The sequence below is a fragment of the Platichthys flesus genome, chromosome 11 (assembly GCF_949316205.1).
Source record: "Platichthys flesus chromosome 11, fPlaFle2.1, whole genome shotgun sequence".
NCBI classification, from domain to species: Eukaryota; Metazoa; Chordata; class Actinopteri; order Pleuronectiformes; family Pleuronectidae; genus Platichthys; species Platichthys flesus.
Window position 1 is genome coordinate 21,288,599 of NC_084955.1, and position 17,397 is coordinate 21,305,995.

Consider the following 17,397-nt stretch of genomic DNA (forward strand, 5'->3'; position numbering starts at 1 on the left):
ATTTCTATAACAGCCCTGGTTGTTCTGAGTCTGTCAAATCGCAGAGTGAAGAGTGTGCAGCAAATAAAAGTCCATCAACTTGCATAATAACAGAGGTCGGCAAAATATAAATGACTGAAATTAAAGTAATCAAACAAAAGCAGAGGCAATCTTCCCTGAATGAAGATAAGTAAAAAAATAACTGTCAATCGATAATTTTTGTTTTTGATGGGATTTCCCAGCTTGCGAGAATTTGCTGTTTTACTTTGTCGTATAGGTAAATTAAATCGTTTTATCCATCCACTGTACAAAACCCAATCTGAGAAGGTCACCCTGCAATTTTTCCAATTCCATTTGTTGCTATTTTCTGACATTTTATTGACCAAACGATTGATGATTAATGACATAATAACCAGTCATGATAAATCAGTAGTGATAAGGTGACCTCAAATTGTCTGTTCTCAAACTCGTTTAGTGTCACGTCTACCTCAGAGCAGTCGTTCAAATGTGCCTTTCCCCTGAATATAAACTCAAGCTATCTGCAGACAGGTCCTAAACAACATCCCTCCTCTCGGACAGGATTTGGCGGGCGAATCGGTATGTGATGCCACAGGGAGCGAGTGAATCATACCAAACCTTGGAAGAAACCCTTTTGCATTAATACGAATAGTGCTTTTGGTCAAGGGCCAACTCCTCCACTGTCAGCTCGGTTTGCCTGTGGCAGCCCGGATCCTAAAGAGAGCCCTTTGTTTGTTTTGGTCGGGCTTTTCTGCTCTGTTAGCTCCTTTAGCATCGTAAGTTCACTCAAGTGTCCTCTTCCCTGCTATAAAAAATAAAGTTGGTTCCCCACGGCCAACAGAACCCTTGGCTTGAGAGCAGTTCTGCTTCAAAACCAAGTTGAGTAAATACACAACCCCTTACAGGTGAGCTGCGATAGCTTGCGAACACAGGTGAGACTCATTGAAGGCTCTTCTTCACGTGGATAAATTCATTATCAATAACATATGTAATATTTCATCTCAGTGCTATTCATAATACGTCTGATGGAGAGCTGAGGTCAAAAGGTCAAGTTGAAGCGTAATTATTTTTAAACACATACCTTATTGTTTTCTGTTTATAAAATTGTCTTTTTCCATGAACAGGTCCACAAATCAGGATACACAACTCCCTCCATGTCATCAGCTGTTAAAAACATTAGGCTTAGGTGAACTGCCTTGATAACAAATAAATACAACACTTAATTAGTAATAACTAGTTTCAATTATACATTGACATCGTTGCCAATCTGTACAAAGGGCACATTATGTTCCATCCCATTTCAGGTGGAAATTAGATAAGGAAGCTTTAATTTACAGCAGTAATTGCATCCGAGGCATAGAGCTATACTGTAGATTACAGAAAAATAATTGGTCCTTCATGCCAATCAGTGTTAGACACCCTTCCAGGCTAGAATCTTCTAAATTACTTTCTAAAAGGTTTAAAGTAATTGCAATTTTTCATAGGATCTACATTTTCGTCCTTCTGATGCAATTCTTGAGCACGTCTTGAACACCCATTTGTTATCCTGAGTATTTTGCCCTTTGCTTAAACAGTTAATATATTCCCATCTAATATAATTACAGCAAAATGTTCCTGCTGTAGCAAACTAGATGTCAAACAAGAAAAACCATTTGAAAAAAACCACAGCTTGTCATTTCTTCAAGATCTGCACATAACACAGTGCCATTCAGCCCTGGTATTGAGCAACACACACACACACACCATGTTAACATGCTCCGGTGGTCTGTTAAATTCACTATAAACTGTTGAAATGTGCTCATTTATTTACGATAAGAAACACTGAAAACACACTCATGTCAGTGCTGTGCTGACTAACAGGCCGAAGCCGGTGAAAAGTCCAGACAGCCCCATTAAACAGTTGATTTCCTGTTGCATTTCGTTTTTTACATCATTTAACAAATGGCAACCACGCAACCACTTCTCCAGATGAACTTCTGTGTAGGTTTCATATTGTTTTTCAGAAGGTTTTCTTTATTATTATTGGAACCTGGAAGAAGTAGTAAAGAGCATTGATTGCGTGTAATGGGTTGTTTAGTTTTCTGTAGTAATTTACGAAGCAATAACGTCTAATTTTGCCACTTATTAACATAAAATGGGTAGAATAGGTGACGTTTAACCCGAGAAACAAATTATTGTTCCATCAACGCTAGCAATTCTGAAAGCTAAAACAAAGCTACTCAAAAGAGGCCTGCGTTTTTGCACCAAATATATTTGTTTGAAAATGAGCCACGACTCTGGAATCTAAATGACAGAAAGTTGTCCTAGTGACTCCAGGCAGTCGTGGTGCTGTCTTACTTTGGGTTATGGAAGGAAAAGTACTCTCAGACAAGTTAACAAATAGCGTCAACAGCATTCAAGAAGCCAAAACAGTCACAACAAAGAGATAACACAAAGCCCAAACACATGTTTAGTTTTCCCCATCTACTTTTCAACAGTTCTGGTTGAGAAAAAAGGCCGGTGATGCTGAATAAAAAAGCAGATTAGTTTTGTATTTGATGCATTTTCATGTTCTTTCTGAAGAAAATGCCCTCAGGAGTTCTTGTATGTTTAGAGGTTGACACTGTCTGCCTCCACATGACTCTATTTGCTTCTCCAAAAATGTCTAATAATACATTCTCAAAGCTCTGTGTCCTGAATGAGTCTAGAAACTAAAATAATACATTCATGTTTTCGTGTAGCTAAAATACAGAAAACGGGAAGAAGCTGGAGCAGATGCTCAATGGACCAGTCAGCATATAGTCGCTCCCTGTACACACACACAACCCCCCTGCCCTAGAAATGGGTCTGGTTTTCATTTACCTTCACTTATCTTCTTCCATAAGCCTAAGTCTTCTTTTGAGAGCGCAAGTGCATAGACTGCCACAAATGCTTTATAGCCAGCCTAACACACTGGATTAAGTGTTCTTACAACAGTTGAATCATAACTTTAGATATAAGAATATGGCCTTTAACATCTGCCCTTTATTAAGGACTATGATTTAGCACAGTGAGGATTTATGGGGCAATATACTAGAGACAGTTCAGGTTGAAAATATATCCACGGGTTAACTATCGACTTATCTGGAGGACAAAATAAAGGGCATTTCTAAAATGACAAACGATTTCTGTTTAAGTGTCCACCACTTGTTGCCCAATTTAACCTATTTTTAAACACTGCTACTGTCATGAAGCTCAATAATTCCATTTGAAAATACTGCAGAGAAGTGGTAATAATTAAAATGTAAATGTATTCCAACAACAAGACTGAAGAGTGTTTATTCGCTGTCAGAGACTCCAAAATCACAAAATGGCAGCACCCAAATCCAGGATATTCTGGCTTCATTTTTGTACAACAGGAGAAAGTGGAAATGCATTGCCCATCTTTATATAAAATCTTTAGTTACACTTGACACTTGGCTGAAGAGCAACAGCTTCTCAGATGTACTAGTGACCAACCATTGATAATCACGACTGTTGTTAACCACAAGTCTGTTTAGGTGGAAATCCCAACAAATCCAGTTCCAAGGCAACACCAATTATAAAAACACATCTTTCAGATAAATCTGTAGAAATTCAGCTTGGGGTCAGTCCAGAGAATAAAATTAATTATAAACCTCAAAGGTCAGAAAAGTACTCTGTCATCATTAAGAGTTCTTATGTGAAATCTGTGTCATTATCATCATCGGAAATGCCTCATTTTTAATTATCATGTGAAATGCCATTTTCACATGTGCTGCGATCTCCATCAGTGGCACAATAATTATTCTGTCACAGGTAGAAGCCATAATCTTTGACCTGTGTCATCTCAAGAGGACACGTTGTCATTTCCATCACTCTCACTGTGTCAAGAAGATCTCAGCTGACATCATTACCAGTGAGCGGCTGACGGGGCTCACGTCACGTAGGGAAAGATTCATCTGCTGCAGGTTTCCACTCTAATTAACTGAGAGATGGATCGTGCTTTCAGCTGAGCTACCACATAAAAAGTCTAATTAGATCATTTGCATGACCCAGAGGAACTCTGTTTCTAGCGCGAGGGATAAAGGTAGATAGAAACGGCACCCATTCCTTGATGTCAGTCAAAACTAAGGACTGATTGATTTTATGACACCATTTGCAAATGTTGGTGAAAAACCATGAACAATTCAATGAAATATAATATATAATACCTTATATACATATTGCTTTATTCCTAAGTCGTTCATAACTCGTAAAACAAACTGTAAAAGAGGTTTTGTTGCATCTGATCTATTCTATCCTGGTCTATCCCAAGGCTGTAAAGGGAATATCAACTATTTTCCAATTGTATAAGAATATTAAAAGCCATAATAACTGAAAATGATGCATCAACTATTGTCATTATTGATTAATCATATTCAATTTTCAAGGAAAACATTCTCAGGTCTCAGTTTCTCTAATTTGAAAACATTCTTTCTCTGCCTTGTTATTATTGGTTTATGGAGAAGTAACCACTGCGGCCACTCATACAGTTTAATTGGCACCTTTAAATATTAACTGACATTAAATCAATGAATTAATGAGGTCACTGGTGACAAATTAAAATGCTTCACTCCCATAAATGTACCTGACAGTCCTTGGTGAGTGAGTGGGGCAGTTAAAACACTTTTTAGTTGCGGCTTTAAGAGAACCACATGTGGCTGTTTATATGAGAGAGAGAGAGAGAGAGCGAGAGAGAGAGAGAATTGTGAAGATACTAGTTCCCTATTTTCTCTCATTCCAGCCCATGTAGTATGACGTCAGTTTCTGTTTAAAATTAGCTGGAACGTCATTTTTTGGGGGTTTAGTAAAGATCTGAAAGTCAGGTTTTACCCACACTTTCAATGTCAACGCAGTGTGATGACCTGAAACTACAAGATGTAATCTCACCAACTGAAAAAACACGCTCAGGGGATCAGCAAAATAACTTCTAACCACCTTGACGTGTGAAACTGGGCGGCGATCTCCACCAGTTTCCTGTAACTGAAACACAGTGTCATCATTCACTCTAGAGAAAATTACAAGCGTAGGCTTTTCTCTCGGAAAAAAAAAACCCACCACCTACAAAAACCCTGATCGCAAATGGGAGCTAACAAAAAAGTTGACAGTTACATTATTAAGGATAATACATGTTTTAGAGAGACTATAACCTAAAACAGAACCTCTCTTTAAAAAGTGATCATTCCAGATTTTCAGTGATAATGGGTTTAGCAGTAGATGTGAACCAAACGGTTCCTGTCAAAAGTATTTTAAAGAAGCCCTTCCACATCCAGCCTGAGACGGTTGCTTTCATGAGCAGGAAGACTCTTAGTGTTGGTTCCCAGAATGACAGTTAATCTGGGTCTACCCTGGTTCGCTCAGGTCAAGATAAATATCTAAGAAATATATATTCCGCATTCGGCAATCTTTGTCCTGTGTAATATTCATGCTGGAGAAATATGCTTGTCACTGACACTTCTCATCCAATCAGTGATCAGAAACCTGGTTGTCTTTGCACACAGTCCAAAGCAGACCATCAAATCAGTTTGTTATTTCACTGCCTTTCTACTGACTGTGGGCGGCTGAAAACTGCAATTATCTAGCCGGCCCATCATCAAACCTTGACAGAAACAAGAGAAATCTATACAGCTCCCTAATGAGTACTGAGCACTGTGGCTGCCATTTGATTTGAGACTTAATTGTGATAATAATGAACAAATACACCCAGCGCTGGCTAAAATGGTTTTGTAAGCATTCAGCTAATTAATGGCCATTTGCTCACTGATGCCGTTAAAGGGGAAAATCACCTAGGAGGCACATTTTCCTCCGAACACACAGAGAGATAGACAGCACAGTGTTGACCATGAAAACAGTCTGGTGAGCTTTCCATATAAAAGCTATTGTCGTCACTATGGGGGAAACTCGATCCTGGCCAACAAAGGCCACTACATAAAAGATGATGTTGTCTTCCGGTGAGCTGCCTAAATTGTAGGTCATTGGCTTGATAGCATTATTCAGCCGTCTTGAAAGTATAGCCCAAACCATGTCACAACACGATAACAACAATGCAGACAGGCCAGCTCACACTGGCTCTCTAGTGATGCAGAGGAGGGAATAATTGGCAAAGCATTGGCAGTAAATATTCCTGAGGCCACACATTGCCAAGAAGCAGGGAGGAGGGAAATAAAAGAAGAGAGACAAGAAGTGGGAATAACAAAGTCAGTGACGGTATTTCCCCCAAAAAATTCCAACGAAGACCAAACAAAAAAAATAAGTAAGGGCGAAAAGGAGATGGGGAGACATATGGGGACGATCAGGTGTCTGGGCCCACTCTAATGTTTTGCCAATACCCTGTGAACACAGCCACGCATGTTGTTTCTGACCAATTAGGCAGGCATAAAGGCAGGAGGCTGGAACTCAGCTGGGGGCTCAGAGAGTCTGCTGGTTACATCTAGGCCAGTATGTCTCTCTGCTCAATCCACTTCTTTCCCATTTCTGCCTGAGCAGCGAGGCCAGAGAGAGGAGGCTGGGGGGAGATGTGAGGGACGATTTCATTTGGCACCTAGCGAGGGATGTCAAGCAGCGCCCGGAGCAAACGAGGCCACCCCTGGACCTTTCATCTTTCATCATAGACTTTCTTCATCTGCAGCAAACGCACGCACAGTCGCACATAGGAACACAGACACACAAACTCATTACACACTGCATGAAGCAAGCTAAAACGGGATTGGGCTCAAAGTGGCTGTGCCATTTGCTAAAAGTGTTGCAGGATGCTGAGGGTCCATATGCATTTATGGAAGAACAGTCAGCACTCTGCTTATCCATTGAAAAGGAGGGCTAATGATGTTAGCAAGAGCAGTGGAAAGTTTCGGTAAACACAGGCCGAGACTATGAAGGATTTTGGGTGAATCTGTACCTATGGAAGTCAATACACAGGAAGTGATCCCCCTGAAATTTGCGAGGACCCAGTCAGTAGTGAATCTAAGTGTTTTCCAGTAATCACAAGCCTTCAGAAGCCAGGACTTAGAGGTACACACACAATGACCCCATTATGTCAGCACTGCCGTTAAGTCAAGATAAATGGGCTTCAATGGAACTTACTGCAACATCACAGCAATGGAAAGAGGGACACAGTGTTAGGAGGATTTCTGAGAGTCTGGGTGATGAAACCAGAGAGCAGCGTTAATCTACTTTCAAGGGAGGAAAAAAACAACCAGAAAAAAACCAGACGACTGCTGCCATACAGAGTCGCCCAATCACAGCTCTTTGCGCTCCTCTGTTTGACAAGGAGGTCAAAATGTGGACAAATTCTGGTGCAGGACATGACACTCTGCTTTTACTGGGAAGTGACGCAAAACCCCTGAGGCTACAGTAAACAGAGACGGGAGTCGGGGGCGGGCTTGAACAAATAGAGCAAACAAATAGGCTGGTAAGGCCCAAATTTAAGACTCGCCAAATGTGGAAGTGAAAACTGGATTTTTATTGTGCAAGAAGGAAAAACATCTGCTAAACCGTCTTTAAAGAAAGATGAGGTTAACATTTATTGTTCACATGCACCAAGCCCCCGCCCACACACACACACACACACAGCACACGACCTGTAACCATAAGGTTGTTCAATTCTGGGCAAACAGTAGGAACTGACTGGCCTCTCAAGTGAGAAAGGCATTTTATTTATTCAAGATGTGATCCTCCACCTCCAACCCTGACCCACACACAAACACACACATATGCAAATAGTCCACAGAAAAAGCCCACACCTTAAAATAACGAATATGCCTCTACAAAGCAGCCAGTGTGCATCGCGTAGCTCTCTACAAGGACTGCACTTGCACAAGAGGCATGTCCACACACAGACACACGCCTTTTGGGAAGCATGCCTCAACAGAGACACTCACCCTGAAGTTAGTGGCTCGACCACAAAGGGAATGGGGGGGGGGGAACTGCACTGAAGGCAAGAAGGATATTAGCTAACATCTCCCCCTTTTTACCTCACATCCTCCCCTTTTCCTCTCTCCCACCCACCCAGTCTCTAACTTCCTGCAGTGATTGCCTTGGGGTGAAAAAGACATGGTGTTGTAAAGCTTAATCAGCTTTTTATCGCCCACTGAAAAACAAGCTTCTTTGCTGGGCCGTGATGTTTCTGCCTGACATTTCTCTGTCTCAGTGTTATTCTGCGGAGCACGAGATTTCCTGGATGCAGCTGCTTTGGCCTTTCAGGGTCATCTCTCAGCCCGAGGTCCAGCCCTGACTGTCCTACATTGTTTTTAATTGTGACCATGCAGGCCAGGGGCTGTGTGCTGACTTCAGGGGACAGAAAGACAAGAGTTAGCTATAAAAGGAAGGGAATCAATACTGTCGTTTTCTAGCAGGCAAGCTCTGCATTGGGCAACACCGCCTCAGCATGTAGTCAGTGAGATGTTGAACAGGTTGCTCAGATTTTTTGCTCTCTATGAGGAATAATCCCCATCCATATAAACACATATCACCTGACCATTCATGTACACCAGGCAAAAACAGGAAGCAGATTATCTACTCTGCAGTTGGTTGCTAAATTACAGAAAATACTACCAGTGAGAAACAGCAATAGTGATTTTGAACCAACAAAGTGGTCGAACTGTTCCGAACAATTCACAGGAGCATTTCCAAAACATGTGTTTATACCCATCTATACAAAAATGGCCAGCGACATTTCCAAAATGTTGTTTTAACCACTTGAAAAATCCAGAGTGGTGTGGACAGCAGGCGTAAACAGCAAAAGTGACTTGTTTTAAAACCAAAACATTGTGGATATATCCTGATATTAACTTATTTAGAGGGCAAGGATTAAGTTAAAGGTACATGGTGCAGTTTTTAACTACTAGTAAGCCCTATATGATTGATTGAGGGCGTCCACCATTTTTTTCACTTTTTTGTTCTCCACCACATCATCCTCAATCGTTCAAACGTTCCACATTATGGCGACAACAAAGAAACAGCAGTGTGCCAGTGTCGGCAGGAAAACAGAACACTGCTAGCAAGTAGAAATGACAGATACAAATTTTAAATAGTTCTACTTCTGCTTTGCAAATATTTTAATAGTAGGGTGGAGTACACTGTTTGTTAGGCCTTAAGGAAAAAGATAATGTTTTTTGGTGAAAACAAACTTTACCATACATACTCAAAAGGAAAAAATAAACTCATCACTATAAAAAGCAGTTATGATTGAAATGAACTCTCACAGTGTTTGTTGTTTTCATAACTGAAGGTCTGTTATAAAAACTTGCAATTACTCAATGCAGGTTGACTTTGTTTTCATTTTGGACTGTTTGGTTTTGATCACACTAATGTGAGATCTTTTGCTCTTTAACAGAATGAGACAGTGAGTTCACATAAGTAACACATAACTGTATGTAGTAATCAATACTTGAAACATGTTCCTTGCAGGAGGTAAAGCTTATGGCAGTTCTGTTAAGTCAGTATGACACATTTTATTCTCAGAGGGTTTCACAACGGATCTACATACTCTGATTCCAGCTGTTGCAGTTCCCAGTTTATCAGCTAAGGAAAAAAAGAACGATCAGAATAAAAAGGTGTTTGCATGATAAACAGGATGCTCAGTAAACCTTATTCTACCCATAATGACACAAATTCAACTTTAACTCACAGTGTTAAATACATTATTATAATTCTGTACTTTCAATACACACTAAAAAGTCCAATAATACTCCTGGATTATATCAGTACATTAAGTAATGAGGTAATAGAAACCCACAAATTGTCTTTTGCTTTAAGTACAACCCACTGGGTTAATGTGACTCAGAGAAATTAGTAGCATAAGAAATGAGGAGAGTGAGAACTTCATTTCCAGAACTGTAACGAGTTGGAAAACTCAACCCTGCCCTTGATTCATTATTAGCTGCTCACAATGTTAACAACCTGGGATGTTGCTCTACTATTGTAATTACATTCGCCATCCGAAACTATGCCAACAACGGCCATATAACAAGAGCACTTAAACGTCTAAGAAATTAGATCAAGGGGTCAGTTTCTTCCTGTGTGGCAGAGAGGGGCTGATAATATCGGCCCTTAGCTGCAATTATCTTGCACAATATATCGATATCAAGCAGCTCCGACAACCGACTCCCCCACATCAACAGACCAAAAGACCACTCTGGGCTCACATTCCAAACACCAGCCGCTGACATTTGCACAGCTTCCACAGAGAGGGAAAACACAAACGTTCCTCTGCTCTATGGGGCCGCTGGCCCTTTCTCCAGACTTTGTTCATCTTCCGCTTCTTTCTTCTTGCTCAGCAGACGGCCATTTTCCCAGCCCAGACTGAAGGTTGTTTGGCACACCTGATTCGTAGCGGGGGACAGAGGGGGAATGAGGGGTGGAGGAAGGTCATGGTTCTCAGAGGCAGCCAGAAGGCGCCGGCTTAGCGGCAGCATTTTATTCACACAGACACCCAGCTCAGTGGTCATTACCGCTATAAGGGGATTTCAGGTTCAGCTACAAGCTCATCTACTGTGGGTTTTTGTTAGGTTTTGCCTCCGTGTTAGTGTTTTTGTGTGATGTGGCAGTGTAATTATTGTTGTTTGGGTGAATTTGTTACTTTCCCAGTTTTGGCATACTCCTGACACTGTAAAATAAAAACTTTACATCAAAGCCTCTACCTTTAAGTGTGGATCAGGAGTACTTCATTTACATTTAATTGTTGTACTTTATCTCGCAGGATCAAAGTGAAAATACATTAAAACATCTCAAATAATAGCACAGTGCGGTGATACACCATCGTTTTTAACTGAGGGACAGTGTCATTCAAATGTACTGTAGATGCTCAGATTTTTAGGTAACCTTGACCTTTGACCTCCCTTATAAATTGAGCTATATAGGTCAAAATATCAAATCACATCAAATCAGATATCCACAAGTTTTCAATTTTTTCTCTGGAAGCAAACAACTCAAAACTAAAACTTCAGAGCACCAGGGGATTTTTAAGATAACATTTTCTGTTGAAACCTAAATGTAGTGAACTGAATCTTTGGCTAAATGTCCCTTCGGCTGTTTGGTGCGAAACTTAAATTATCAGATGAGCTATTTGTATTCAGAGAGTGAAACTAAATGATAATGGTTTACGCAAATTGTTATGCCTGACTGGTATAAGAGCTTTGAAAAACAACAAATTAATTGTAGATAAACATTTAAACAACACAGATATTTGATATACTGTGAAAGACTCATATCTGCCCATTGTTATTGGCCACCCGTTTAATCCGTTGGGCAGTCGGTTAAACTGTTTTGTTGTTCAAATAACAGAGGATGGTTACTAGGACGATGCTTATTATTCTGAGTTTCACACCCACAGCAGCTGGAACAGATGCACCTCATTTGATTGTTGCCAGTCTACCCAGTGATGCAGGTGGGCTTGTAACTGGATGGGTAAACACTGTGGCAACACCTCCAACCGAAACTGTCAAACTCCACTGTTATACCCCATGCAGCGAGTGCACACCATCGCAACACTCGCAAACACACAAGCGGGACAAAGAAGCCCTGAGGACTTGAATTGCTCCACTGGAGGAGGCTCTGCCACGAGAGGCTGCAGCACGTCTGTCCTGTCACTGCGGTGCTTAGCTGTCAGCTCCATCACCCCCCCTGTGCTGCTTACCTTCTCCCCAAGTGAATGAATCATATGTTAGAGGCCACATTATTATGTATTTTCCAATTTCCTCAAGCAAGGCCCCTCGTTTGACTGTACTGGCAGATCTGTGTTAAACAGTCAGCAGATTAGAGAGAAAGCAAATCTCAGGTTTTATGCAAACTGCCTTTTTAATGCTCGATACTCGTTTGATGTATGTGATCCTGTAGAGACCAACAGAGGAGAGAAAGAGATCGAGGCTATAGTCTGTGAATGAGCCGCCGCCCTTGAATTGCTTCAGAGCACCGATCACTCTCTGATGTCTCCTTTGCTCCGCCGGTGCATTTGTTTGGATGTGCTACATCCGCACTCCTGCCATCCACTATTTTTTATTACTTTGCTCTATAAGTTCCAGCCTGACTTAAGAAAATGTGCATGCAGAACAGGACACTCCCTCCTGTTGCTCCAGGTGCACATTTTTTCTGGTGCGGTCAACGCATCCAGGCTCTCAAGCTGGAGCCAATGAGGCAGAAACATAGCATCACAGGCGACCCAGTGAGCCACGACATCACAGAATTACAAACAGGAAGCCGTTTGAAAATGATCATCTTCGCCTTGCTGAGGACATTTGGAGGAGAATGAACCGTGTCCACTAGAATGGAGCTGCAGGATTAGGTAAACAGCGTTTGTTGGCATCCTGGGGGCCCGAGCTAGTGGTGGGCTGCCTTCAAACATTTGCCTTGTGTGATCAAGCAGTCATTGTCCCTTGTTTCACCCTCTCTTGGCACTGGGTGCACACACAGAGGAGGAAGGTGGGGAGTCTGCTTTCTAGTTGATGGCATTTGTGAAAAACGATGCCCATTCAAAGTTTGGGCACTGAGGCCGTCTGTGGGCTGGGCCAGACTCTTTCTCTTGGCTTCGGGAGGGGAACCCCTCTTTCTACATTCCCTTACAGCAGAAAAAAATAAAAACACTGCTTTTTGCAGAGCAGCTCAGTCTGTACACCACAACTCAAGCTGAGAGACTGACAACTACAAATTCAGCCATGCATTATATTTAGTGCTTCACAGGAACACACATCAAAACACGTTAGTTTCATGGTTTCAATGACTCTTTGGTTTTAAATCTATAAAAGTGGAAAAGCGCAGGCTCGCAATGTGTCAGCGTGTGCTGGCAGCATGAAATGTGAGCCTCCAGGAAGAAAAAAAAAAGGAGAAGTCGTCTGGAAAGCTGCCAGCAGGCTGGAGACAGTGGGAACTGTGGCAACAACAATAGGATATGGACACGAACACAGCAGCATGCAATGCCTGTAAGCAGGGACTGTCTGTGCTCCATCGCTTAATAAAGAGCCTCATTCAAGGACACGCAATTAATATTCTGCAAAGATAATTAGGCAAAATAGGGCGTGGTGGAAAAATAGCCGATGATTACGACCGCAGGGAACGAAACTTTGCCAAGCTCAGCCTAACGGACCGGCCGAGCAAAGTTACACTGACATTCACTTGAGAGCATCATCGGGAACAGGCTGTGAGTCAGTGAGAGCTCAGTGCAGAGGGGCAAATAACCCTGTCTGTCCTCTGACGCCTCAGTTATCATGGAGCACTTCACCTCTAGGTATGGAAGTCATGTGAGCAGCAAGAGAGGATGACAGCAGGCTTGAAGTGAGAGTGACAGCAGGACTTATCCATGTCACATGCCAAGGATGAAACCCATCTGCACACACTGCCCAATGGCTTCCCCGCTTTCACTCCCACTCTTTTTCCTCCACCCCTCCTCCACCTCATCCTCCTCCTCCTCCTCACCAGCCTCGAGTGGGTACAGATGTGTGAGCCACAGACGCTCCTACTCTGGAGCCCTTATTGGACCCACAGGGCTCAACACAGGCTGGCAGACAGCTTGAAGAGCTCCTGGCCGAAGGAGCAAACACAGTCACATCGTTTTGCAGGCGATTGTGTGAAGGAGTTGGAGGTGCGACAGCTAAATGCAGGACATGTTATCATGCACGCTGACATGATGGAAAATGTTTCATAAGAGCGGACATGAAGACAAATGTATTGATTTGATTAATATACAAGCAAAGTAAGATTATATTCGGATAACCCAGACTGTCCTGCTGAAGGAGGTAAAAATGCAAACGTCCTCCCGTGAAGAAATAATGAAAGTTGTCTCACATTATTTCTCTCCGTTCACAGAATATTAGGCTTCATCTTAACTCAGCTACATACAGAAACTTCCAAGTCTTCCATTCCATATCTTCATTAATAGAAACCCAACAGGAATTCATCTGAACAAAAAAAGGAAAAAAGGCACCGGGTAAATTTAGCCGAGTTGATGTGATTGAAAGGGATTTGTATTTTGTCTGTTTGACAGCGGCTTGGCAAACAGCTGTCCCGCTACTTCAACGGCGGAAATATAGCTTCTTTCAAGTGTGCTTCCCTCGGTTTATTTATATCGGAATTTGACAGACAACTATTCAACTGTCGTGTTATTATTTTGAGAGCATGATTAATTTATGAAACGACTGAGACATGTTTAATTCATGTGCATTTAAAAAAAGAAAAGACAGAAAAAAGATTTGCCATTGTGGGCAAAGTAGATTAATGTCTGATCGGATGATTTGATCAATGTGATAGATTCGATGTTTCTCGTCTTGCACAGATAACAGTTGTCCTGGATTCACCCCAAAAAACATTGTTCCTGTTTTTCCCATTTTACTTCCCTTGTAATTCCACAGAACAAATGACGCTACGACATGTCACCTGTCCACAGCAGAAATGTTAAACTACCATTTGCCTCCCTGCAGGGTCACAGTCATAGCTTTAACTAGATAGTATTACTCATAGCAACTGCCCTGGAAACAACCAGAGCACAGTTCCTGATTTTCCCTCTCTTTACTACCAATCTGTACTTCCCCTGTGATTCCATAGGACCTAGGACGCTACATATAATTTAACACCTTGCAGAGAATGTCCTGCACCTCACATGAACAGTTCCTGATTTGTATTCACTTTAAACTTGGTCTCAACTTCCCCTTGTTATTCCACACAACCCATGAGGCTACTACATGTCACCTATGTCCCCCTCCAGCAGAAATATGAAACTGTCATGATCATGCCACGGGTCACTCGCTCATCCTTACCCCCTCTGATTATCTGATTGTGAGGGATTAGATATTCATCATCTCCCACAGGTAATGATTGTCCTAGATTCCCCTCCGGAATTAAACATAGCTCCTATTTTTCAATCTCTAATTCCTTTATAATTCCACACAACCGAGTCCCCTGTAGATGTTTTTCAAACGAGGCAGTCTGAAAAACATCAAACTGCCTCGTTCCCCTGCAGGGTGACCATATCACCCTTATCTCTAGGTTGGTTTGATCAATGTGATCCATGAGATATCCATCATCCTGCACAGATACAAGCTGATTCCACACACCCAATGAGTCTGTCACTCATCCCCTCTATGCAGAAACTTTAACCTGTCATAATCGTGTTATGCAGGCTCATCCAGGCTCGTCCTTACCTCTTTGACTTTCAGCCGGCGCTCCTCGCTCTTGGGGTCGCTCGGCTTGCCACCGTCCCTCCCCAGCGGGGGTTTGAGCAGACACCTCGTGAACTTCTGGTAGCTGAAAGTATCCGAGCCGGCAGCGCGGTCGGAGGAGGTCACTCTCTCCGAGGCGGACTCCGTCCTGGACCGGGACAGAGTCAGGTCCTCCTGCGCTCTGTCCCCGGCCGGCCGCTCCTCCGTGGCCTCGTGAGAGACGGACGCCTTGCGGATGAGGCTCTTCAGCTTGGTGCTGGTCTCCCTCCTGGCGGAGGTCACACCCCGCGGGGGCTCCGGCTCCTTGCCGGCTCTCTTCATGTGCTCCCGGACATCGTTCTCGGACCCGGAGCCGACGGTGACCGGCTGCGTCTCTGTCTTGGACAGGAAGATGCGTTTTAGCCGGACCGAGTCAGGCAGAAAGAAGAGGGCCCCGAAGCAGAGTGTGACCAGACCCGAGAGAAAGAGCAGAAAGACGAACTTCTGGGACAGGCGAAGACCCATGCCCGAGGCCGACACACCGGGCAACTTTCGGAAAACCATTGAAAACTTTTTCTTGGAGACGATGCAATGCAGGTTCCTCAGCTCAGGGCTGTGACAGAGTCCTCTCTGTGGCGAGCAGCCGATCCGCTGACTCCAAACATAAAACACACACTGTAGATGTGCGCGGGATTAACACACACCCCCGTGACACTTGCACAGGTTCAGAGGTTCAAAGGCTTTGTTGTCATAATTGCAGAGCAGCTTAAACAGCTCACCTCGCTCTCCACTGGATCTGCACCAGGTTTGGGCCCTGCCTACACGTACCACAGACACCTACACCTCTGTGTGGGGGGGTGTCATCTACACAACACAACCACTGACACCGACAGACTGCGGGGGTTTTGAAAACAGCACAGGGCTCCGGGGCTGGCGGAGAAATGGCACCGAAGCGCTGAGCTGTGTATTCAAGAATAACAGGATTACCGGAGCATGCGCCCGCGCGAGGACACAAACGCACTTCTACGAGGGGACAATCACGCGTCTCGCAGTGTGTCAGGCCCGTGAAACAAAGTTGTGTCTCGGTGCATTATTTCCACGCCGTGCAAACCCGTCAATAACACGCTGCCCTGCGGTGCAGAACCTCACGCGTGCAGCATCCCTCTCCCGGTCCCCGGTTGTAAGCTGCTGCTGCTGCCGCCGCCGACCCACGTTGCTGCATCATAAACTCCTGAAATCCCATTTACAAAAACCCACGAGAAGGAAACCACCGCGCGGCGTGTTGTGTCGCGTCTATGCGGTGCAGCTGGCGGACGGACACGCGTGGATCTTCATGTCGCCCTCCGCCTGTCAACACGCGCTCCTCCCGGTGTAGCTTCCCCGGCTTCCCCCTCTTCTCTCTCTCCCTTCGCTGGCGTCAACACGCCGGGCGAAGCTGATCGTTGGATGGCATGGAAGAAGGCAGAGGGAGGTTTTGTCCCGTGTGAAGTTATCCTAGCCGCTCGAGTCCAAAATCCGGAGAATAGACAAGATCCACCAGTTTTCCCCACAAAGACCGACACACCGCCGCTGCTGCTGCTGCTTCTGCTGCCGCCGCGTCGTCGCTCCGGAGCCGGTCTCCCTCCTGCTCCCTCTCGGCGGCGCACTTGTGTCGATATACGCCTCTTGCGTAAAAAAGAAAAGAGGCGAGAGGAGAGGGGCTGGAAACGTAACGTATAGTGGCAGGCAGAGATAGGAGGAGGAAGGAGGAGGGAGGAGGAGGCGGATGATGATGATGATGAGGAGGAGACAGTCCGCCGCTCCACGATCCGGTGGGCTGCTCGGATTCCGAGCTGGATATTCAAGTCGGCTTATGAAAACGCAGTTAAGCCGTTTGAGCCGCTCGGACAAGAGGCGGAGAGAGGGTCTGATGGAGCCTCACGTTAGGAACACATCCACCTAGAGAGACAGAAGGGGGTGGGGGTGAGAGGAGTGTGTTTAATCCCGGAAAAAGCCTCCACAAGAGGGAGATGAGTCTGTTTCGGTCCCGAGGAATTCAATTTGCAAAATTAGCCCGTGCACCCGAGTAAACACCCTCATTACCCGCCTTTGTTGGTCGGATATGGCTGCTCACCTTACCCCGGGTCCATGAGGGGAACCACGGAGACAAACACCAACTCATTAATCAGTTACATTATCTCTTACTTCACCATCTTTTGGTCTAAAAACCTGTTGCTAGCTCCCTAATTAGCATATAGCTAGCTAGTTAACAGTTCCATCC

General features: G+C 43.9%; 1 protein-coding gene across 2 annotated transcripts in view; it reads right to left on the bottom strand.

Annotated features, from left to right (window-relative positions):
- Nucleotides 1-16,787, bottom strand: part of LOC133965354 (mannosyl-oligosaccharide 1,2-alpha-mannosidase IA) — a 161,449-nt gene extending 144,662 nt beyond the window's left edge. The window contains exon 1 of one of the 2 annotated variants that reach the window (XM_062399849.1): nucleotides 15,141-16,787. In XM_062399849.1, coding sequence (XP_062255833.1) covers nucleotides 15,141-15,701 — 561 coding nt within the window. In that variant the 5' untranslated portion in view covers nucleotides 15,702-16,787. The remainder of the gene's footprint in view (nucleotides 1-15,140) is intronic. The other variant, XM_062399850.1, reaches the window with a different exon arrangement.
- Nucleotides 16,788-17,397: the final 610 nt, after the last annotated feature.